This window comes from Aythya ferina, assembly GCF_964211825.1.
Source record: "Aythya ferina genome assembly, chromosome: 3".
Lineage (NCBI taxonomy): Eukaryota > Metazoa > Chordata > Aves > Anseriformes > Anatidae > Aythya > Aythya ferina.
This window is the reverse complement of record NC_140298.1, coordinates 1,491,172-1,515,873: the sequence shown is the minus strand read 5'-3', so window position 1 is coordinate 1,515,873 and position 24,702 is coordinate 1,491,172. Positions and strand designations below refer to the sequence as shown.

The 24,702-nt window shown below is 43.8% G+C and overlaps 1 protein-coding gene across 1 annotated transcript; it reads left to right on the top strand.

Annotated features, from left to right (window-relative positions):
- The first annotated feature begins 102 nt into the window (after positions 1 to 102).
- Positions 103 to 18,676, top strand: BUB1 (BUB1 mitotic checkpoint serine/threonine kinase). The gene is made up of 25 exons (XM_084513135.1): positions 103 to 133; positions 239 to 298; positions 385 to 529; positions 779 to 975; positions 1,564 to 1,604; positions 2,724 to 2,830; positions 4,237 to 4,286; positions 4,408 to 4,598; positions 5,483 to 5,643; positions 5,991 to 6,325; positions 7,219 to 7,271; positions 8,881 to 9,018; positions 10,017 to 10,109; positions 11,053 to 11,143; positions 11,523 to 11,595; positions 12,231 to 12,411; positions 12,981 to 13,059; positions 14,091 to 14,284; positions 14,529 to 14,669; positions 15,373 to 15,488; positions 16,841 to 17,002; positions 17,154 to 17,311; positions 17,404 to 17,581; positions 17,855 to 17,961; positions 18,382 to 18,676. The coding sequence occupies exons 1-25, from the start codon at positions 117 to 119 to the stop codon at positions 18,575 to 18,577; spliced, it is 3,264 nt and encodes a 1,087-aa protein (XP_084369261.1). The 5' UTR covers positions 103 to 116; the 3' UTR covers positions 18,578 to 18,676.
- Positions 18,677 to 24,702: the final 6,026 nt, after the last annotated feature.

The following is a 24,702-nucleotide window of genomic DNA, read 5'->3' as shown; positions in this document are numbered from 1 at the left end:
TGGCCTGGGGGTGGGCGTGGCGAGAGGGGCCGCTCGGCGATTGGTGGCGGGGGGCGGCCAATGGGGAGGCGGCGCGCGGGGTTTGAATCAGCGGCGGTTGGGGCTGTGGCGGCGCCATGGAGGAGGGCGGGCGGTGAGGGCACGGCGCCGGGGGGCGGCTGAGGGGGCTGGGGGGGGGGTTGGGGGGGGCTGGGGGTGCTCCCGGTCCCCCCCCATCCCCTAACGTGCCGCCCCGCAGGAGCCTGGAGGCCCAGCTCCGGAGCTATGTCGGCAGCGACCCGCTGGAGCCGTGGGACAGGTGGGTGCGCGGGGCGGGCTGGGCCGGGCCGGGCCGGGCTGAGGTGTTTGGCGGTGCCTGACGCGGCCCCGGCCGTCCCCCCGCAGGTACGCGCGGTGGCTGGAGGGCTGCCTGCCCGCCCCGGAGCGGCGAGCGCGGCTGCCCGGGCTGCTGGAGCGGCTGGTGGCGGAGTTCCTGCCGGAGGGGAGGTACCGCCGGGACCCCAGGTTCGTCGGCTACTGCCTGAAGCTGGTAGGTGCGGGCGGCGGCGCTCAACCCCCCCTGCGAAGGGGAAGGGCAAGCGTGCTCCTTTCTAAAAGCTTTCTCGTGAAGCCGCTTAGCTCATGAGAAACATCTACCAGCTGTTTCCATCTTTAAAAAATAAATAAATAAATCTTTCTTAACGTGGAAAGTAAGAAATTGTTCCTGTTCTTTTACTCCTGTAACTTCCTTGGATGCTCTTGGAAGTGCCTACGGGTTGTGTGTTTTTGTCTCGCGCAGGCAGAGTTCATCACCTCTCCGTGTGAGTACTTTGACTACCTGCATGGACAGGGAGTTGGTGCAAATGCCTCTGCCTTCTATATTGCTTGGGCTCAGCAGCTGGTAAATGAGGGCAACGTGCGCTGTGCAATAGCTGTCCTTCAAAAGGGATTTCAAAACCAGGCACAACCACGAGAGAACTTGGAACAGCTGTACTGGTAATTCTGATGCATCTTTTACTTACAGAGCTATTTAGATAGTGTTCGGCTGTTTTTTTTCTTGTCTATCTTTGCTATAGCACAGAGCGTATATACACCAATGATTATTTTTGTGAAAGGTGGGTATAAGCTTAAGGATGGTTCTTCTTTGCTGTTCAGTATGCGTTGTCTTTTTTTAAAGGGTGTACTGACAAAGCCTGTACCACAGTGCCTTAAGTGAAGTAGAGTCGCGGAAGAAAATCCTGAAACTGGTTGATCTGTTTCTTGTCTATTTTCTGTTAAATAGATCCAAATTAAAGCATATCTTGGATTTATTGAGTGTGAGCTTTGTTAATTGCTTATCGTGAGCTATATTCACTCAGCTGATGATAAACAAGATTTTCATCTCTTGCCACCTATTGCGGAGTTGTTTTACTTTTCAGAATGTAAAACTACTAGGATACGTTCAGTAATATGTCCTGTAAGTTATGTGAGCATCTTAGTGTTTGATTTCTAGGCACAAGGACTGTACAAGGAAATCAAAGGTTTCTGGGGGTGGGTGGGGGACAGGTGACTTAATGATAATGACTGATGTTTCTTGCAATTTAGCTGGCTGCAGAATTACGATCCTCAGAATCCTCCTCTGCAAGGTGAGGCTACAGATCATCTGCCTGTGAACTGTACCTCAATTGGATGAATCTTTTCCCTTGATCAGTGGATTTTGTCACTGTGAAGGAAGCTGTTCGTGCTTCCTTTCTCTTAGCCCTTCTGATGTCTAGGTGGGATTAATAGTGCTCTATTTAGGGAACCTGCTGTATTGATTCTATTCTAGCTATGGTGTTAAAACGTCCAGCAGAGATTTACGTCCAGCAGAGATTTGTTTCAGTAAAGCAGCTGAAGGCTGAGATGTTGTAATTTCAATATGAGAATATTCCTATATATTCCTATAATTAGGAGTGTGAACAATCAAAATAAAGAATGTGAGTAACAGCTCTAAAATTAGGGAATTAATTATTTAGAGCGATAATATTTTAATAGCAAAACTTAAAATTAAGTTTGAAGAGCTCGTGCTCCTTACCACGCATAAATGGTAGCTGGGTCATCTATCATTGATACCGCAAATGATAGCGGTGTCTTCTCTGAGTGTAAAGATGTTGCAGGAAGCATGGCCGAAAGCACGACAGACACCAGTATGGTCAGATCATGCTCCATTTTATTGCCCGAATAGCCTAACTTTATAGTGAACTTAACAAGGGTGGATAGTGTCTCACACAAGATTATTGGTCAAAAGCACTCAGACAAACAACTACAAGAAAACAACCCCCTTGTGATTAGCAGTCACATAGACCTTGTCCTTGAAGCCAGAGGCTGGTAACAATATTCTTCTAAATTCCTCAATTGGACGATGTGGGAACACTGTCATGGGAACTTCTCATAGTTGCCCTGGTAGCTTGGTTTGCTCAGCTGCAGCAAGCCATGGGACTTTTGCTGTTTCAAAAAATCCCTCAACATAAAGAAATAATAATATGCACTGTAGAGGATGCAACTGAGAGCTTTTGTTAAGTTCCAGAGCTAGTTGAATGATTACAAAGTGTAATAGGGTTCCTGTAGAAACTGTTTTTTTACCATTTTCCTGGTTGTATTAAAGATTCTTAAGTGTATTCAAAACAAAGTATAAATTTTTCAAATGCTTAAAGTTGTAAGTAAAAATTCATACATCAGAAAAAAGATTTCTACTTGTTAATGCAAGCCTGTGTAATCTGTCCCAGGTGCTGCTGTTATAAAACCACTTCAAACTTCACAGGCTGCAAATCAAATGTCTCCTCGAAAAGGTGTTGCGAATCTTAATGATCCAGCATATACTTGCAATAATCAGGTAACAGGCTTGAGAAATGAATTAGTATGGGGGAGATTGTGGGACCCTTGCGTAAGTTTTGGATTAAAGAGCTTGACTGAATAAAAACATTAATATATTCTAACAGTATCTTCCACGTCTAAGAAATGTTGCTGATGTGATGCTTAGAGCCTAGAACCCATCTTTGTAGAAATAGTTTCACAAGTATGGGGTCACAGTTGTTAGTTACTCAACGCATTTCCAGTATTCCAGGCAGGGTGGTGCATCCAGCTAGTTAATGCATCCAGCTAGTTAGTGTTCTTTGCAGGGATAGTACTATAAATGGTATTTTGTCTGTTGTGATTGAATATCATCCACACTGAATTTCCATGCTACTACTTTTATATGCTATTGAAGAATAAATGAAAGATAATGCCAGAGGAAGAAGGGAAACTTCCAAAATGGTCCTTAGTGAGATGGTGGCTTTGCGCAGAAATCAGTCTGATGATGGGAAATTACTAGGAAATGACACTCTCATGGCTCCTGAGCCCCTCTGTGGAGGAATGTCAATAGAGCACTCTGCCACGTCAGTGTGTAGCAAGTTCCAGCTGAGGTTCTTTTCATGCCTTGTAGAAATTTTAGTTAACTTTTCAGAATTGTGGCACTCTGGAGTCTTCTTCCTCCATCCTCTTCCCCACAAAAAAAACAAAAAAGAAACCATGTTAATTCTAACCCATCTTAGATAAGTACCAGAATGCAGCACTGTAGTTCTGAGGTTTGGTGGAGCTAGTTAAATTTCTTTGCAGTTCTTGTGACAGAATAAGATGAAAGATGAATGGGGGGGGGGTGTGAAATTTAAGACTGAAAAACTGTGGGTAGGAAATATGTCAGCTTTCTCAACTTTGTCCCATTTTCTAAAGTGCTTGTGACTCTTTCAGTTTGGTATTGCCTGCAAGTACTAAAAGGTGTCATGAATGATTAAAGCTGCTTAGACCTCTTGCCTGCCTCCATACCCCTGAAATTGGATAGCTTGTCAAAGAAAGAAATCAGAGGAGGCCGTCCAGTCTGTTCTTTACAAACCCACGTGATCTAGAAATTACAGTCCTGTTTTTTGGGGACTAGAAAATGCCTGTTCAACTCGTCCCAGAATCCTTCTGAGGACTGCAGTTTCCAGAAGTATATCCTTGTGTCTGGATTCTCTGGGATCTTGTTCATTTTCCAAAAATTTTCAGTGATAACAGCAGACTCTTAGACAGTTAATTCTTCAGGATGAGCTTTCTCGGGCTGTGATCACTTGTATATTTCTCCTGATCTGTTTGTTCTTGCTATGCTCATGGTCTGAATTGTCATCTCTTTGATCCAAATTAAATATTATGGACTTCCAGATTGCTAGTCCTGTCAAAATGGATGGCTAAATATAATGCTTTCTCCCTACCCCACAACTTTAGGGTCCTGATTGTGCTGGTACTCAGTCCTGCTCTTCTGGTGAACGAGAAGTGTAAGTTTAAAAAAAAAAAAAAAAAAAAAGGGAGGGGGCCTCACTTTTGGGAAAAAAAATAACATATTCCCCAGAACAAATCTAACAAACTTGAACAGAACTTTTTTATTTTTCCTCACAGAAAGTATGTGACATACCTCTCCAAATCTGAAGTTCTTCCGAAGTCATCGTCTGCTGCTGTTGAATGTGAGCAGGTTGCAATGTATAATAAAAACCTGCTCATATGTGAAGGCTCTGAACTTTCATTTGAGGAGCTCAGAGCCAAGCGATACTTCATGAAATACGAGCGCCTCAGAAGACAGAAAGAACGCGGTATTCTTCTTCTACCTAACTATTTCAAAACCATTCTCATGTTCTTGGGAAAAGTAGCACCTGTCTATATTCATGTCTTTTCAAGCTCTGATGAAGCCTGAAAACTTTCTCAAAGGCCAGATTATCATCCCTGTACAAAAACAGGCTGTGGTAAGCTAGGAAACACTAGTAAACAGGCCAAATGACTGACGTGTAACGGTGTCAAGTTGTCTTCAAACCCTTCAAGGACTTAATTCCAAAACTGTCACGATGCTGACATTTAGATTTTAAGCTCATCCTTTTGGTTTTGTCTTTTGAAGCCTAGATTTTCTTGAGAAGTTCCTTCTGAGGAAATTGCAGGCAAGTACAGACAGCTCTTAGCAGTACTAGTTACCCTGATGTGAGTTGTATCTGTGGCTCTGTGCTTACCAGCTGATACCTATAATTCAAGATAAAGAATATCTTTGTTCCTCTCTGTGGTCTGTAATCAGAATCCAGAGTATTCTTACCATTGTGTTTCTAAATGCATATTTAAAACTAGTGTTTGGGTGGATTTTTTTTTTATTGCAGTAGTTATGTATGATAATTCCCAGCAAACACAGCTCTCCCTTCAGGGACAGCAGGCTCCATCTCCACTTAGATGTTACCAAAGGGTTGCTTTGATAGAATTTTTCAGAGCTTAGTGTTCTTTTGTGCTGAAGATGGGAGGCATGAGTATGCTTGCAGTAGGAGCACTGAGGCTGGCACTCTAAGTGTAAGAGAGGTATCCTGGCCTGTGAACTCCTTTAGAAGCATTAGGGCTGCTGCTGGTGTCCAGGCTAGTGTTGAGATAGCGTTGTGTAGCTGTCCCTTTTCATTGTTTGATTTAATATCTGGTTTACTTAATATCGACATTTCTTCATTAGAAGAAGAAGAGAGGGATTCTATCAAAAGAAAAGAATCAGCTGTCCTTGAACTGCAAGCCCTGCAGCAGAAGCTGGAACAGCTCACTCAGCTCACCAAAAGTTTGGAGGAAACCAGGCTGGAACCAGCATCTACAACGTTAGCTGAACAAAATAAGCCGTCGGTGAGTATGGGCTATGATAAATAGGAGCAGTCCTCTTGAACTTGCTGCATAAAATTTAGCTGCGCTTTAAATGGTAACCCAAGCAGTGTGTTAACCAAATCTGGAAGTCGAGGTTGCAATATCTGACTAGTATAGATACCTGGCATAACCTTAAATACATGATGAAACACTTTTAATTGTGAAACCTCAAAGATTGGTTTTGCTTCTCTGTGATCTAGTTTTAGTTGCATGTGAAAGTTCTCTTAAGCATGATAAGCTATTCTAGTTATGCAAAATAAAAGGGCAAATGGCAATGTTTATACGTGTGTGGGTTTTTGAGGGTAAAACAATATTTTTCATCTCTGAAGGTATATTCACATGTAGCACCTAGCGCAGCTCTGCAGCAGAAATGGATGGCATCTTGTCAAAGCTCAGGTCTGCAAACCCTCCAAGGGCTGGTGCCAGACCAGCTTCAGTCAAGCACTTTGTCATCAAATGCTCTTACACTGAAGTCCGTGAACCCAGTTGGCCACCAGATGAAATCTTCCTTGTTGTTGGAAGCAACATACAAGAAGGACACAATCAAAACTCAGCAAGAGCTTGGAGAAGTCCAGAAGAGTTTGTTACACTCTCCATTCAATGGTGCTCCAGCTCAAGAGCAGGCGCGTCCTGACTCGACTCTTAATTGGATCACTGGAGAACAGTACGTATAAACAGTTTGATTCTTGTTCTACAAATTGTGCAGTCTTCTGTAGTTACGCTTTACCTGAAAACTAACTTGAAGAAAGGGTTTTTACTCTTCTGAAAAAATCTGAAGTGGCCTGTGGAAACCAATATTTAGACGTAGATCAAACTCTTATAACTTATGATCCTTACTTCAGTCTCTAATTCTTTTCACCCCATGTTTTAGTTGTAATAACTAAGAACAAATTCATTGCATAACCAAAGTGATTATTCAGCATTTGTGTCCCTGGCATGCCTGAAATAAACAACAGAATGTGCTTAGTTCATGCAGATACCAGATGTTACAACTTGGCTGCAAATGTCTCTGGAAAAGAAAGTGCTTTTATTTATCTTTTGCACTTGGGCTTGTGTGACAGATATAATGCATGAAACAATTGGGGGGGGGGGTGGAGAGGGGAGACAGAAACCTAGGTTGGCGACAAAACGGGCATGTCTGAGTAGGTTTGACCGACAAGGTAAGGTGAAACAGAAGCAGTTGTCATTCACTTATATAAGGGAGACAAACTATCCAAGAATATTTAATGCCTGTGTTTTATCTTTTTTAAAGGACTCTGCCTTTTGGGTTTTGTTTCTATTGGCAACTGTGTGAGAAACTTGGAGGGCCTGGGGGAGATATAATAATTTTCTGAAAAGTTCTTTGACTTCATTTACGTGTCCTTTGTGTGGAAAAAGCAGGATCCCTGGTTGTCCTTTCTAAATGTTTCCTTTGTTCTAAGCTGGGAAAGGACTCTGTACTGCTTAAAATGCATTATTATTAAGTCCTGAACTGAAGCTGAACTTTTTAAAAATAATTTAATTTAGAAGAAAGGTATTTATTTCAAGCTCTAATGGTTTTTAATTTTTCATTTGAAGGCACTCTAAAAAGAGATCCACTGGACTAGCTACTTGTGTGGACGTGAAGGAAGGTAATAAACTAATTCTTGACAAGACCAATGCAGCTTGTATGACTTCACTGGCTGGAGTTGAATAGCACATAGCTTTTCAGTTTTGGTAGACCTAGACCATCTTACTTGAAAGTTCTTGAATATTCAACATAAATGTGTACAGGACTTTATCATGTAGTTCTACCTGATGGCTGAAGTCTCACACCAAATGTGTGGGACGGCACTATTTCAGTATTTGCATTTCCATTCCCATTATGAATAAGACATAATTTTTTCTGGTAACTACAAAGAACACTTAATTTGGGAAAGAATTTCAATAGTTAATTGTAAAAACAACCTATAAATTTTGCTTTTAAAGTGAGATTACCTATCTAATCTGTAGTAGGAATTCTGGATCTTCTGGGAAAAATATAATGAAGTGTGTTGGATGTATATGTGAAATTATGTGGGATACATATGATGTAGGAGCAGAAAGTGAATTGTATGACTTCTTGAGCTTCCGTTACTACTTACAGTTCTGTATTTAGATGACCAAGATGAAATATTATGTTTTTAACTTCAAAGGAATTTGTGTGAGTTTTAATACTTTGCTAGTTGACTCTTACTGACTGCATTTTCAGTCATCAGTGACTGGGCACAGTTGCCACCAGTAGATACTGGTTTTAGTGGGCCTCTGCTTTCCAGGGAAGATGACCCTTCTGAGTGGCTAAATGATTTGCCCTTGGGAGGGGATTTTCCTCAGGTTACTGGGAGCATGTTTCCTCTTCCTAAAGAGGTGATGTGTCAGAGAAATGAGACTAAAATGCTGAAACTTAATACAGCAGTAACCTGGCTGAAACAGTGACCCATAATACAAAGGGAAACAGACTATAAGATCCACTAATCACTTTCAGTTTTAAACTCTTAGCACTTACAGGCTGTTTATACTTCACTGTGTAAATTAACCTTGGCTGGCTGGGAACTCTTGAGGTCTCTGACATAATGCTTCCTTCCCCTAGTTTCTGTCAGAACCGTCAGGGACTTGGGGGCAGACCTTAGAGTAAGAATGTGGGCAAAACATCCTTTTCCATGTCACCTTTTGCTAGGTCCCTTACCCTACTGAGCAGTGGGTTCAGTTTCCTTATTTTTAATGTGTGTTTTTTTTTTTTTTTTTTTTTTTGTACAAGAAATGGTTGTTGCCACATCTCTCACTAGTTCCAACCCTAGTTAAGCTTTTTGACTTTCCTGACTCCATCCTTGCATGCTTGGGCAACGTCTTGGTATCCTTTCCATGTAGCTGGTCCCTGTTTCCACTTTCTGTGCAATTCCTTTTTAGTTTGAGCTCGGTCAGGAGTCCTTTGTCTTCACGGGCTTCCTTCCTGCTTAACTGTGTCAGAACGGATTGTTCCTGTGAACTGAGAGCGTCCTCAAAGACCACCCAGCTGTCCAAGGTCCATTCTGCCCTTCGGGGCAGTCTCCCTTGGGAACAAGCAGATCACTGAACAAGCTAAATTCTGCTCTCCCGAAATTCTGGGTTGTCGTTCTGCTACTCCTCTTATTTACTTCTCTTGCTAACATTTTGCTGGCTACTGAAATGTTGATAAACAATCCCAGGCTAGTTTAGAAATGATCTCGCTGTTTTCTTTTCTAGCATCTAGAGTTGGAAATTCTTCCTTTGCTTCTGGAAATGCTTCTCAAGCTACACCAAATACCTCCCTTGGAGGAGCAACACAGGCAACGCCATTCAAAGTGCAACCTTCACCTACAGTTCATACCAAAGAAGCATTGGGTAGGCATCTGGAATAATACGCTAGTTTCACTGGAATTAATGGGGTCTTGCCTGGTAACTTATAGTGGAACTGAATATAAAATGGGGCTATGTAGCTATAGGCATTTACACCTAGAGGAAAATAAAATTAATGGTACTGGTACTCTTCTGCAGTCGACTTGGTGACCCAACATCTTCTTCCAAGACAGGGGCAGTAAAACTCTGCTCAGGAAATAGCAGCCTTAGTAACATCCCAGCAGCCACGTGTTGTCAAATTCTGAACAAGTCACTGGTTATACACCTGCTAGGCTTTGGGCAGCATGTTCAGCTGAATTTGTCTGTACTGTTGGTGACTCTTGTTTCTGAGATGATGACTTTCAACAGGCTAATGTGGAAGAATGATAGGAAGTTAATAACTTGACTCTTGCTGACATCGAGCTTCCCTCAGAGTTCAAACCAGGGTGCCTTATGCAAAAGTTTTTTGTTTTATAGGATGAGCGTTATCAATTCTAAATGCTGATTTTTTCAAAATCCCACAATGGAAACTGTGACTTTTTTCTGATATCAGATGTAGAGTGATAGTACCCAGAAGTTACTCTGTTCCTTTTGTGTGCTTCTGCCATGTTCTTCTGTTTTGGTAGTAAGCCTGTTAACTACTACTACGTAGCAAACAGCTACTGTTGAATATAAATCTGTAAAAAGAAAAACCAAAAAGCTTGTGGTATGCATTAGTTATCCAAATCTCTTAAAAAATAAAAGAACTTTCTCCTTTAGAAGAACCCAAAATCTCATCTTTGAGAGTGTGAGTGTTTTTTTAGGGAGAAAAATTCATGGCACCAGCAGATATGCATTGGTTAAGTCTAATCTTCCTGCTCAGTTATCTGGAGTGTTTAAATGCAAGAGTAAGGAATAATAGTTCACTGGCATTTGATAAATCATAAGAATCATTCAATTCAACTATTACAGAACGGATAAACTTTATTAGGTGGCATTCACGTATTTTTCTTTTCTATTTCTAGGATTTCTAATGGATGTGTTTCAAACACCCTTCTCACCTGAACTATCTCTTGAAGAAAGTGAGGAGCAACTTGAGGTCTTTTGTAGAAAAAGGGGTATGTACTTTTTTTTTTTTTAGTCCTATGTCCTTTATTTCACTCCTATGTTTCTTGCATACTCCTACCACTGTTCCCCATAATTTTGAAGCAAGTAGTTGTGTGAGTCAGTGTAAAGTGAAGAAGCAATTTCTTAACCTGGTAGTGCATTTGATTTATTGACAAGTTCTAAATGTTGATGCACAGTCTAAGACAGGCAGAAGTACTTTAATGCTAGCAGCCTATTAACGTCGTCATTAAATGTTGCTTCTCTGTAGACACGTCTGTGGTATTTAAAACCTGACTTTGAAAAGTGCACAGCTGATTCTTCATATGAATAAAGCTTTGTTTCTAAGCCATTTTGCAAGCTAGGTGTTAGTCTTTGAATAGCCAGCTTATCAGTAACAGTTAAGTCTCTCTGAAAGCTAGGTAGTGGCTTATGACAGTGAGCTCAAGGATATTTCACAGCAGGTCAGATGCAGCCAAGGAAGCTTCTGTATTCCTGGCCATTCTTGGTTTTCTGAGATGGAAAAATCTTCTCCATTTCCAAGCCTTTATGAGAAAGACCAGTTGAGTGGTAGTTCTGAGGATGCTCCTGGATATAGCCATGACTGCATCTCTTACTCTGGCTTTAAGCACTTGCATGTTTACCTTGTTTATCTGCTTCAGTTTCTTTTCTTTTTTTAAAGTTTCTATCCAGTCTTTACAAGAAAATAAGTTATATCTATTTCAAGTCCATGTGTGCCAAAACTAACCTATTATCAAGCCACTGACCTTCCTTAAAACAAGCATCTTTACTTCTAAGGGGTGCCTCGCTATAGCATGTCTGTGCCTGACCAAAAATAATTGTGCAGTATCCTAAAAGAGAAGGTACAACTTCAAGCCCCTCAGCTGCTTGGTTAGGGGAAAAATGTGACTTAATATAATCTCCACTGTGTGACGATCAGTGATCTCTTATTTTAAGAGCCTGATGGAACCTTGAAGGTTAATGTTGCTGCCCCTGTCGTGCCTATGTTTTCTATCTTTGAAGATGAGAATGAAAAAGAGAATAGCAGGTAAGGAGAAAAAAAGCAACAGAGCTGTTTATTGAGAATTACATATAGGATTGATTCTATTCCATATAATTTTGCTATGACTGTATTTGCAGTATGAGGATTGGCTTGAATAAAATCAGTAGCAGCTGTGGGGAAGTGGCATGAGAAAGCTGTAGCTGCTTCTCTGTAGAATTGTGCAACTTTCCTGTTTGGACAGTGTGCTTAAGATGCTTAATTTTCTGGACAACTGAGGATAGCTTGTTTCTTGAGCTACTGCAACTTCTGTTAGTATCCACAAATGGTTTTCTTTAAATAAATAAAAGCATCAAATCTTTGTTACGATCAGTCTGCCTTGGAAGGTTTCTGGGGAAAAGTTATTCTAAGCTACCTGTTTTGTCAGAATCCCACAGCGTAAAAAGAAGTCAGAAGAGCCCAGAACTTTTGGACAACGTCCCTTGACTGACTGTACAGAAGTGAGTGTTTGATCTTAATGCAAGAATTAGCCTTGATGATGGGTTAGGTAGTTATGTTTCTGTTGTCCTAGTCCCTCAACAATCCTACAAATGATATTTTGTTAAAGCCTAGCTACCCCTTTCTGTTCACTGATAGTGGGATGAGCTTTTTCACTTGTTAATTTTCATAAAAATTCTAGGAGCTTAATAGTGGAGACCTCTATTCATAGAACAGATCTGACTGCAGTTGAGGTGTAGATTTGGCATCTCTGTAGGGAAGGAACAACAGGGAGAGGGAACGAGAAATGCCTGAAGTTGTGCTAACCACCTGACAATTTTCATAGCCAAGGAGATGCATGAAACTTCAGGCTGCTTGGATGCAAGTGAGAAGCTTCTTCAGATTCTCCTATGACAATTTTTTGATGTCTAACATTTTGCTGTGGAACTGATTATTGCCAACACGCAAGCCTGACACAAAACTATATAAGCCTGTGATTTAGGCTATGTTGACTTTCCTTTATTTTTCTAATAACATAAGTTGACATATTCAGACTCTGCATTACTGAGACTGGAGGCTGCTAGTATGTTACAGTGTAGGTCTGACAGGACAGTTTTGATGGCTTAACGTAAATCTGCATGTTTATTTTTCTGTCCAGGAAGAAACAGGGACACCAGAGTTCTTGAGGGATGATTATACGGTGTGGAATGTACCATGTAGTAATAAAACATTAGCTGCCAGTCCAAACAACACAAGAGACTTTGCACGAGCTGCCCAGCTTGTATCAACACCATTTAATTACCTGTCAGCACCTTCACGACAAGCTTTCGAGGACAAAGGTAATATAACGAATACTTCAGGTTCAGAGCATCTAATTCAGTGCCGTGTAACTATTTCTATACCCTACTTACCTTGCAGGCCTTGCCAAATACAGTGTAGGCTGTGCTGCTGCAACTTCTGAATGCAAATTCATTGCAGAACAGCTTCTGGGAGCATGGGCAGACCCAGCACTTAAATTTTCCAAGAATTACTTTAACTGGGGATGAAGAAGAAAAGGTGGCAAGGGACAGGGGAGCCTTTGGCTGTGCTGTCAAATGGCTGTTCTGAGCTATTGCAGAGTTCTCAGAGTTCAATTGACTGAAGTCCAGGCATCATCCTCTTCAGTGAGGACCATTATGCTTGTCTATCCCTCTTTCAGTCTTGGAATACTCTTCCCTGAAGAAATCAAGCTATTGTCTTTTCTTGTATGTTTTAAAATAAGCTTGTTTGATGCTTGCTCTTGTGATACCTTAGCAATTTCCACATCTGCAGTGTGACTCTACCCTTCTTGTGTTGGTAATAATGCTCTGAATGTGCTTGTCTTTTGGGAAAATAAGCATGTGCTATTGTTGCTGCTCCCTTTGTTCAGCTCCCAGGGATGACATGCTGCAAATGGATTTGGAGTCTTCTGAAGAACTGCACAAACAGGCAAAAACTAAGAAGCTAAGGTATAGCGTTGACTTGCTGAGATTTTCAAGATTTCAGGTTGCAATGCAAATTTATGCCAGCATAGGCAGCTCTGCTGTGCTGCTCTTGGTGCAAGTTTTCCAAGCAATCTAGAGCTAACATAATTGAATAAAATTGCTAAGATGTACACTAGTAAACAGTCACTCTGAAGTTGCATGAACCTGGGTGTGGTGATTATGTCCCTGAAAAAGCTCTAATGATTTAATTTTTTGTCACACTGTATGAGTATCAAGTGCTCGAACAATTGCACTGATTCTTTTAAGTCTCTTTTTGCCCCTGGGGGGCGGCAATAACTGCTAGTTGGTAGCACTACTGCTGCGTTTGGGGAAGCAGTGTTTGCAAGGCATGTGGGTGAAACAGACATTTGGAAAATGCTTGACTTGCAGTATTTGAACTTCTACAGTTAATGGAGTTAACTTGACCTCCCCATAGAACCTTGTGTAATAGTTTTCTTGGGAGGCTCAGCAGTACCTTTTATGTAACATACATCTCTCACTCAAGTGTGAGAACACGTGTTGAATGATTTCATAGAGATGGTCAAGAAGAGAACATATGATGTGCCTTTGAAGGCAAAGGTCACCTTGTTGATTCTGCCAGCGTGCTTCCTGTCAGAGGATGTATTGCTCAGTATATATGGATATAGAGGCTAGAGCAGTTCTGCTGAGCTGCTAGGTGTGAGGTAGCTTTGATCTAGAGTGCCAAGATGTTCTACAGCAGGTTTTGTCAGAAAAGTCTGCAGGCATTATTAAAGAGTAAACGCATAAAGTAATCATGAGCAAATATGAAATGCTGATAAGTCTGCTAGGCTCTGTTGTCCTTTAACAGATTTAATTGCTGCTTGAAGTAAAAGATGTAGATAGCGTATGCAGGCCATTATTGAACCACGCCCAGAGTTCTTAAGGTTATGGCAAAGGTTGCAAGCATGGATGTGTGACGTACTTGTGGCTTATTGAAGATATCAAAATGCCGTGGCAGTTCTGTCAATTAATATTATTTTGTTTTAAACATGTAGCCCTGCTCTTGAACACATTGCAGAACAAGGAGAACCTCTAGGAAATGTTACTGCTACCGCTGCTTCTCACAAATTACGTGAGCAGACTGCCACTAGTAGAGCTGAATATTCATCTGTTGGGGTGGAGAAGAATTCCTATGACACGCTGTCTGGAACTGAGCAGGACAGGACCGCCAGGACTGGTAGAACTTCAGGTACTATGGTTTTCTTCTCTGAAGTTTTGAGAATGGAGCAGTGCTTTGTTCCAGTGTGCGGGTGGTCACTGTAATAAGTCAAGTGTCTTGTGGGTCCTGCAAGGAGATCACTGCTATGTACAAGATAGGAGGGAGGACAAGTGTGAATCAATTATACTCCTTCAAATATAAGTGTGTGTGCTGCTTCTTTGAAATGACACTTTTTCTTTATTTCTTATTCTTAAATATTGTTCTTTCTATGAAGTCCTTGTTGAGAATCCATGGGATACAGAATTGATTTGCAAATTCTTATCAGAGCTTCCTAAACCACTCAATACCTATGACAACTATTTTGAATGGAAATCTGCTCTTCCAACCATCAAACTGAAGACTGAACTCCCCTTGGGTAAGAGCTACTTGATACGTTTCATTTTGAAGCACTTGTTGCAGGTTTTTCTGGGAACTCCTGAAGTATTTTTTCTAATCCAGTTTACTTATGCATATATCCAAATAGCTTCCAGGTTATCTAAACCTCAAATATGAAATTAGACCTTTTCGTTTGCTCTTTGAAATCGGAACCTAACCATTTTTGATTAGGTATTCTGAGGAAGGAACAAAGATACTTTTCCTAGTTTTCCTTTCCTGGTAATTTGTGACATATACACTGGTATAGTATATAGTATAGAACTGATGTCCTGTACACTTCGTATAGAACAGCAACAGTCCTCTGTCAACAAAATCCGTATGACAATAATTGCAACACACTTCTATGACTTAAACATTAGTGTTTACTTTTTAAGGAATGCACTTTAGAATTTGATCACTTCCAGGGAGTTGAACTAAAATAGAAACACTGATTTTAGTGTATGGCACTTCATAGCACTCCTGTTCTCTTCAGTGATTGCAAGCTCTCTTTTATTGAAAGCATGCCTAGCAAGAAGAGCGAGTAGAGAAAGACTAGCACTAGGGTTAAAGCAACAAGTTGATTATGGCTGGTGCTTCCAACCCCCCAATCCGTCCCCCTCCTCCAAGTATTAAAGTCTCATCTGCGAAGTTTGCAAGCAGGGCTTTGTGGTGTTAACTTTTTTTTTTTTTTCCACCTCATAAAGGTTCTAGCTCATTCCACGTGGACTGCTTGGTTGGAGAAGGAGCATTTGCTCAAGTCTATCAGGCTTCCATTCTGGATGCCAGTAACCCTAGAAACAATCAGAAAGTAACATTCAAGGTAAGTAGTGTTGATTCAGAATAGTTCTGCTGGAAAATTCTGGAATTTTACAGGAATCTGACACCTCCCTGGATGGATTTTGCTGAGATTTATTTACAAATATGTAATAAAACATATTGGAATATCCTCAAAGCCTTGTTCCGTTTGTGTGCTGTAATGTCCAACGCATTCTACATGGGAAGCTTTTTATTCACCTGCCTGAACTTCCTCGTGATCTTCTTTATATAGCATAGTCATAGGTAGCCTGGCTATAATTCTTAGCCTTTAGGGCATCTTTCTCAGCTGAGCAAATGGATCTATTTGTGTGAAATGCTCTTAGTTCACAGCAAACTAAATTGTGTATAAATTAATGATAAAACTGCTCTTTCTATTAGGTCACAGTGAAAGGGATGCTTGCTTCCAGATGCATGCGTGCTGGCTTTCCACAAGCATTTTTGTGCTTTGTGCAGCCAGCTTGTTTGGTGGCTGCTGGCTGTTTTATACTCTGGGTGATGCCTCTAGGGTGCAGTTTTCTTAACAAGTGAGCTTGTCTAGATGGAGGTTGTAGATTGAGCAGCTCTCTCCCTGCTCTCCCCTTTTGCAGCCTGCTTCAGTGCAGGAATGAGCAACAGATGATAGGATGTGCTTTCATCAGAACTACTGCCAAAATAAAGGTCTGTGCAACTGCATGGTCAGTTTAGCCCAAGAGGGTTATACTTGATCATGCAGCCCTGCATCTACTGCTGGCTGAAAGCCCACATGCACTTAATACAACCTGGCTGAAATGTGGCTGTGTGATTGGGTTGATACCCTACCCCCTTCAAATCTGTTTTTCCTACCTTTGGAATCTTTTTGTGGATCTCCTCTGCATTGTTTCAATCTTCCAACAAATAAATATTTTTATTATAATACCTTAACTGGAAGTTTTCTGGTAGCTAAATGTAATGTTTAAGAAGTTTCTTTTTGAACATCAGGCATTTAGTGTTAGGGAGACGAATCAGAAAGGCTCTTCTCTTTGGAACTCATTATAAACCAAACCTTCACTTAAAGCATACGTTGGCAGCAGGAGGCTAAAACATCAATGTTGCAGAAGGCTAACATTTGAATAGCATTAAAGAGCGTATAAGCCACAATGGAGTTGTGGCATGTAATTGAAGTAGTGATTCAAGAGGATTATTTGTTGAGTGGATTGACCTGAGGTTAACTACTTGAGATGTAATTATTTTATTTGATCAAAAAGAAGTGTTTAGGAACTTGACTCTGAAGTTTAAGAAAAAAGCTGAGAACTGTTTTTTTTTTTTTTTTTAATTTACTGGTTATATAAAAAAAAAAAAACAACAGATATACCTAGTACATCACGTTTTTGGTTACAGGTCCAGAAGCCTTCCAATCCTTGGGAGTTCTACATAGCAACCCAACTCGTAGAAAGACTCGATCCAAGTATACGCCATCTTTACATCCACTTTTATTCTGCTCATTTTTTCCAAAATGGAAGCATTTTAGTTGGTGAGCTCTACAACTATGGAACATTGCTGGTAAGTGTACTCAACTTGTGCCCTGAGTCTCTTCACTTTATGGAACTTCATTATGAACACAGTCTGTACTTACCAACATGGATATGTGATCCATATTGAGCTGTTTTTTTGTGTAGCTGATGGTTCTTCCCAATCTTTGTTTTGTACACAGAATGCCATAAACATTTACAAAAAAATTCCTGAAAAGGTTATGCCTCAAGCGCTTGTAATCTATTTCGCTGTAAAAATACTTTATATGGTAGAAGAGCTCCATACCTGCAAAATAATCCATGGTGACATTAAACCTGATAACTTCCTGCTTGGAGAAAGGCAAGTATTTCACTTTGCTACATGTGATGTCAGCATATCATGGTATTATAGTCTGATGCTTATCGAATTGCTGCTTCTCATCTTGGTTGAAGGTTTCTGGATAATGATACATGTGACATAGATGGCCTCTCTCATGGTTTGACGCTCATTGACTTGGGACAGAGTATAGATATGAAATTATTTCCTGAAGGAACTGCGTTTACTGCAAGGTGTGAAACATCAGGGTTCCAGTGTATTGAAATGCTGACACAGAAACCGTGGAACTACCAGGTATGAGGTTGTGGAGACAGCCTGAACGTTTGGAGCTTAATGCGTGCATTAAGCATATGAGTAGATGAATTACAGAAATATTAGACTTCTGCACTGGTGCTGTAGATCTAGCTCAGTGCTCCAGGGGAGCACTTACGGAGCTTGCTCTGTTGGCTCCAAGGATTGTGGTTTTTGGGTTTCTTTTTTGTTCTGAGTTTGTTTTAGTTTGTTTCTTTGCAAATTTCTTGTGGTTCAGGTGTGCATTTTTAATATGGAACTTGCGTATACTTCTAGACAGACTACTTCGGCATAGCAGCAACAGTTTACTGCATGCTCTTTGGTACCTACATGCAAGTGAAGAATGAAAATGGTGTCTGGAAGCCTGAAGGTTCCTTCAGAAGGTTGGTGTCAAGTCTTTTTAAAATTCCCATCTGTAGGAAGATATATCATTAACCTCAAACCTGATAGTAGTTTCTGTCACAGCTTTTGGCATTGTTTGCCTTTACCTCTCAGTGCTCGAAAAACACAGGTTTGGTGCACAGGAACTGCCTCACAGAACTGCTTTTACTGACTAAAGTACAGGAAGCCTTCTGGCAGTGGACGTGGTGAATTGCATTGCATCCTTGGCTTCTTGCTGCCTGGAAGGAGAAAAAATCCCTCTGGTTTACTAAGCAGCATGCCACAATGGAAACTGTTCTGTTACGTGATGGTCTGCAGTTGCTCCAACCTGTAGATGGGGTGGGAACGGGTAAATACAGGAAACAGTACTTTAACAGTTAAACCTTTTTTTTGATGCTTTTTTTGGTTGTTATTCCTTCCAGGCTTGCCAATGCTGAAGTGTGGAAAGAGTTCTTTGACAGCATGCTAAACATACCAAACTGCCATAGTCTGCCTTCATTAGGAGTTCTACGCAAAAGGCTGAAGGACTTATTTTGCAAGTCATATGCAAAGGAAATAAAGTTCCTTCGGAACAGACTCGTTGTGTTGCTCATAGAGCACAAACGGTCACGAAAATAAGCATTTAGCTTGCAAAGGTATTGAGAATTGGAACATCCTGCATGCGAAATCTTTTTGTAATACCTTGTTTTAAAAATAAACATTCTTGGGTTAGCTTCAGGAATGGTAACTTTCATCTTTCTGTGGTTTCATGAAAGAAGTTGCACAGAAATCTTACTGCATGGAAACTAAGTGTTAATTGAACTTGTGTAGTTTCAGTGTGGGAGGCACAGGCATGCTAGAGACTGACTGTAGTTGTAATAATATGTAGTGCATTTTGAGCAGCGGGGAAAACAGCTGGTGAAAAAGGTTGTGCAGATGATGCTTGCAGCCCCCACTGTGTAGAGGATTTAGTCCAGTCAGGTGAAGGGCAGGCTGACTTTCTTAAATGGAAAGTGTATGGAGGTGTTCAGGATGCGTTTTCCCCAATACGAAGAATGGTGAACAGAGCCTTCTGGGAGGAGCAAGTTGTTGGAAACGTGAATGTAATTCCAAACTGGGATCCTACCATCACAGAAGATTCCAGAATCTCTTCTAGAAGTGAAAACAGCAATTGGAAGTGAAATAGCCTACTCTAAAGGCTGCAGGAGGGTGAACTCGTTTAACTTGGTTGACTTCCTGGAAAAACCCCTGGATGGTAGGTGTAAGGAGGACAAGTCCTTGTTCTCTTAGAAAAGCCACTGAAGCCATCTGCTAATAACTAATGAATAGGAGGGAACGCTCTTTGGAGTCGGTGACAAGATGTGTGCGGATGAGCAGCAGCACTCGAGAGTGCTGTTACTGCAATTCTTTGAGGTTTGTGGCTCATACATTCACAACTCTTATGCTCTACTCTTTCTCTCAGGAACTTCTAGGTTGAAAGAAACTGAGGTTAGCAGATGAGATTTAGATTAGATAGAACTTAAGTCACACTTGTTACTTTTGTTAAATTTGCTTCTGACCAGTCACGAAAAATTATTAGAGACATAGGCAAAACCAAGAGACAAATGTCTCCCTGCTGGAACTGAAATGGTTGTTTTCTGGTCATTGTGAGGTTTTGTTTTCCCTTACTGTGGCAAAATGTTATGTTGTGGTAGCTGGCAGCTTGCTCTGGAAAACTCCAGAAAAGCATTCCTTTTACAAGTACCCTTTATTCTCTTTTTTTTTCCTCTAATATATTTCTACACATTTCTTAATTACAGCAGCCAATAAATATAGCAGTGCATTGCATGGTTACTGCCGAAGCAACGCGCTCACTTGAGTTTGTGTGAGGTTAGCTTGGCTTCATAGATACCTTGTCAAATACCACGTGCCAAACTAGCTTAGCTTTGCCCCAAATCACAGGAACTTCAAAAAAAAAAAAAAAAAAAAAAAACTTATTTGGAGTATTTGGAGCACTGTATCTGCATTTGTTCATATCAAGCAAATCTCATAGGGGAGGCTTTCTCTGCCTTTGCATTTCTTCAAAGTAAAAATTGTTCAAGCTATTCATTCTTGGGGCTGAACATTTAAAAGGACTCTGGGAACAGCTGGGGCAGGACATGATCTACAGGCACCAGGAAGGCAGGAATGATCTATGGCTCATGCTTGTGTGGAGGGATGGTTCCTCTCAGGCTCCTCTTGCTGTGGAGTGACTTCATTTCTGCATCCTTTACGCTGCTCAGCTGAGCCTTGCTGCTGAAACATCTGTGACCTTTTCACAGAGCCACAGCTCTGATCACTCTTAAGGGCTTTCCACCTGCACTTGCGTGCTGAAGTGCTCTGACCTGCCTTCACTCCCCTCTCCCAGGGCTCCCACGTGCTGGTGAAATCTCCCTGGCTGCCCTGTCCTGGGGCTCGCAAGGGCGCGTGCCGGGAGCTATGGCTGCGTGCAGCAGGTGCGCCTTTGGCTGCTTGCCCAAAAAGCACACCGCAGCTTATTACTGCCTGCCTCCAAGCCTCTGTGGCTGCTGATTGATCTTGAGGAGTAAACACTGACTGTGTTCCTCATGTGCTGGTGCCACTTCACATTAATGCTGTACCAGCTGTGAGTAATGGATCACTCACAGTGTGCATTTGACTGTTGAGAAGCAGGGACTGCTTGGAGGTTCCCATCAGTGCGGCACTTCTCTTCCTAAGGGCCTTGCTCCTGTGTCGAGGATGAAATGAGCTGTAACTGGGAGCTGCAGGATCTGGAGTGATTCATAACGATGGCTTGTGGGAAAGATGAGAGCCAGCAGTCCTACATGCCCACCCCAGGGAAATTAGCGTGCAGCACATGCACAGTGCCCCAAAATGCCAGTGTTCAGACGATGTCAGTCTGACTTTGCTACCTAGAGGATAAAAATGATTTATCAGCAGCGTGTAGGCTGTTTTAAAGGTTTTGGGTAGATGGGAGCCGTTCTGTATTTCGCATGCAAAAATGGCAGGAAAAACGTTTATATCACTTGAGAGCCTCCAACCTTAAAAGAAGGGGCTGATCTGGTTCGTGATGGCTGACTTTGCTCGGATTCAGTGTTGTTTTCCTAAGTCTCACCTGTAAGTAGCCTGTTCCTGCTTCTTCCCCGAGTTGCCATTTTATGGGGACCTTTCTCCAGCAGAAGCGCCGAAGTACAGCTGCCCCACGCTGCTCTCAGGGCTGTGTCTGTATTCTAAAAGCATGATCTTTTCCCCTGAGACTGGGACCTTCCAGCCACATGTGTGATGTGGGAAGGAGCTCAGCTTGGGCACTCACCCAGTTCTAGCCCTGACATCCCCAGCACCTCTGTGAGAACTGGCTGGGAACCAAAGTCCCCGCAGAGCTGCAGGGATGAGCTGCACACAGCCCCAGGTACAGTGGGGGCATTATTTTATTTGTGCATCTATCCACAGGAGGGAGACAAACAACAGACTTTCATGAATCTCCCTGGTCTCACTGTGCTGCAGAGGTATTTTGTGTCAGACATTCTGCCCAAGCTGTTAAACTTGAGGAACACCCTGTAGTTGGATAGGTAAAATAAACCCAGGCTGTCCAGCACGCTGGCTGGGTGCTGGGAAAGGGCAGGGGCATTCAGCTTGCGAGCTGAGCCTTGCCACAACCGGGGATGTGGAGTTTGTTTTTCATAGGCCTTGCTATTCTGAGACAGCGTTTTGGCCTGGGGATTGCAGTGGGAAAGGCAGCCACGAAGCAAGCTGAAATTGCAGGCTGCTGTGCATGTAGAGGTAACGAGAAACTCTTGTCCTGTTGTTTTGATAAATGAAATTGCACTGTGGAGAAGCCCGTATTGGCGGGAGGGGCGTTGACCACAGCACACGTGTCATTTTTGGTAATTCCCTCCTTGTTTATCTTCTCCTGGCTCCGCCGTTCCCTGTGGCTGGCGGCCGCCCAGCTGCGTGCCGCGGCGCTCTCCTCCCGGGGCATCCAGCCTGCGCTCCCTGGGCCATGGTGCTGGCACGCTCCCCTTCCCGCGCCGCGCTCTGCCTGCTGTTGCAGGGGAAGCCTCCAGCCTTGATCCCAAACAGCCGGCTGCCCCGTCAGCTGGAGCGCATCAGCTGGAGCAGCCTCCTCCAGCGGGTGGAAACATAAACACCCGGCGCTGGGGATTTTTCCTCCTCCTCCTCCGTTTACTTTTCTTACGCGCAGAGCCAGAGCCAGCTGTTCCCCATCCAGGCGCAGATCTCTGCCAGGGCTCACGCGCTCACAGAATTTCGTTCATTGTAGTGCAGCCTCCTCCGGCGCCTCTGTGTGTGGAGAAGGACCTGGGGAGGCCAGAGCTGTCCCTGCCCGCCTGTATCACCCTGCACGCAGCCCACACGGCTGGGGGGTGGGTTCAGGTGTGCGCCCCACGTGTGCGTCCTCCCCGGGGAGTGCAGGTGGGGCCCCAGCAGCTGCACCCAAGCCTCCAAAACCCAAATGTCAGGGCTGTGCCTGCTGCCACAGAGCCTTCGCCTGCACGCGTGGGTGTAGGAGTTTCACATCGTTATCTACTGGGGGAAGGGGGGAGCTGAAAGCTGCCCCAGCCCCTGGCTTGAGGGGCTCACTGAGCCCCCCCCCTCCCTGTGGACACTGAGGATGCCCCTGGGGACACGCTGTATGGGCTGGGGGGCTGTAGTCACCGTGATTTTACCATCCCGGGCTCTCTGCTTTGCTGCGAATTCCTCTGGCTGTGGGCTGGTGGGGGGACCCTAAGGGTAGCACAGCTGGTAGGGACAGCTGGGGCCACTGCCCACGCTCCACAGGGCTGGGTGCAGGCTGCTGCTACCCGTGGTATTTTCCATTGAAAAGGGTAAAAGCATCCCAGGGCGGTGGCTGTGTGAGGAGGGTGACAGAAGGGTGGTCGGGGGGGGTGGCAGGGGCCTCCTCTTTTCTAACCGACTTTAAAACAAGCTGCTAAAAAAGAGCTTTGATTAAAAAAAAAAAAAAAAAAAAAAAAAAGTGCAAAAACCCAAAACCCCAGCTGGCAAGGCTGATGTTTCCTCTGTGTGCGCCGAATCCACGCTGATGAAGATCTCTAGGTATCCCCAGAGTTGCCCTTTAGAGATAACTCATCTTGGGGCCTCCACCACCCACGCCCAGAGGAGAGATTTCCTGGCGCGTGGGTGGCTTGCTCTTTCTTCTGCAGAAAACCTAACTTTACTCATTTTTTGTTCTGTGCCATGGTGCCCTTCATGAGCCCAGGGCCCCTGCCAGGGTCTGACACTTGCTTCTCTTGTTTTCTCTAAGGCTTGCTGGTGGCCACCCAACCCCAGGCAGCCGGGGCCTGAGCCCTTGCTGCCAGTAAAATCTCCCTAAACCCGGCTTGCCAGGCACCAGAGTTCTCAGTTCCATTTAAAAAGGAGGAGAAAAGAAAGGCAAAATTTGAAGTTAGAAGTCGCGGACACCTCCCCATGGAGCCAGACGCATGGTAACCCAGCACCTCTCCCCCGTCCCATAGGCTGTGGCACTAACATCCCCCCAGGTCCTGCTGACAGCACCTGGGTGTCCCCAGCTCAAAGGGGCTTGGGTGGCACCTTCACACCTTCGTCCCATGCCACAGGTAGGGTTTTTTGGGTACTCCTAGCAGGTGCCAGCACCCAGTGCGCATCCCACTGCTGCTGGAGTATCCACATTATCCCACACCCCTGCCACTCCCCAGCACCCTGCTTCTACCCAAGCAGCCTCCTCCTTCTCCCAGATAAGCATCTCCCTCTTTTTCTCTTGCCCCGCGACATCTTCGAGGCTCTTCAGATGATTCACGAGCAGGTCTGCGCCTGTTGGTGTGCTCGGAAGGCTGAAAAATGACAGCGTTTCGCATGAAGCGTGCCCCCGTGCCGCTGCGCTGCGGTAAAGGTCAGGCTCCAGCACCGATTCAGATAAAGCCTCGTATTTAAGGCATGTGGCTTAAACTGATTTTATCTGCCAGCATCAAGTGAAATAGCATTTATCACAATGGGCTTGAGAAGCAGAAGTCATTTTTTTCCATTCCTGGGTGCCACACAATTTAAAATATTTGAGCTCAGCGAGCAGCTGAGTGCACAGGGTGTCTCTGTTTTTTTTTTTTTTTAGTGCTCTCCAATATCATGGGCTTCCAGCTCTCTGCGGTGAGGGTGTGCTGGCAGCACAAGTGGCCCCTAGCTGGGTGCCGTCTCCTTTTCCCATTCCCTTGTCCCCACAGTACTGGGTGCCTCGGCCCTGGGATGCTCATGGCCACACTGGTGTGGCGGAGCCAGGGTGTGAGGCTTGCCGGCAGCCTGCCATGCCAAGGCAGCACCTCCAAAATTTATCCAACGGTCGATCTGGTGGTGGACAGCGCAGCTGAAGCCTTGAGGTGGGACAGAGGGGAAGGCTGGGTTTCTGGCGGGCAGAGCCAGGCTGAGGGCACACGTGAAGGAACACCTGGGTGACCCCAGTGGGGTTGGGGACCTAGGGCAGGCGCTATCCCCACTCCTCTCAGTGTTCATCCCAAGCAGGTGCTGCTACTGGGGTCAAGATGCCGGTGGCTCGTGCAGTGCCCAGACCCAGAGCGTTTTTGTGGGTGGGTGAGAGCTGCCCTGCTTTGCAGTTCCCTGGGGCGCAGGGCCCTGGTGCGCTTCCCCAAAACCATGCCTGAAGGCGGGCTGTCACGGAGGTGCAAGGGCCGGCCTGTTCCCGCAAGGCATTTACCCGACAGCCTTTCTGTTCGCGTGAGCCACCCACGCAGAAACCAAACCGAAGGGCGAGGAGTAAATAG

Excerpts from the sequence above, each read along its gene's own strand:
- BUB1 (XM_084513135.1), top strand. Across the intron at positions 6,326-7,218 it reads AATTGGATCACTGGAGAACA|GCACTCTAAAAAGAGATCCA; the intron begins GTACGTATAAAC and ends TTTCATTTGAAG. Across the intron at positions 12,412-12,980 it reads ACAAGCTTTCGAGGACAAAG|CTCCCAGGGATGACATGCTG; the intron begins GTAATATAACGA and ends CCCTTTGTTCAG.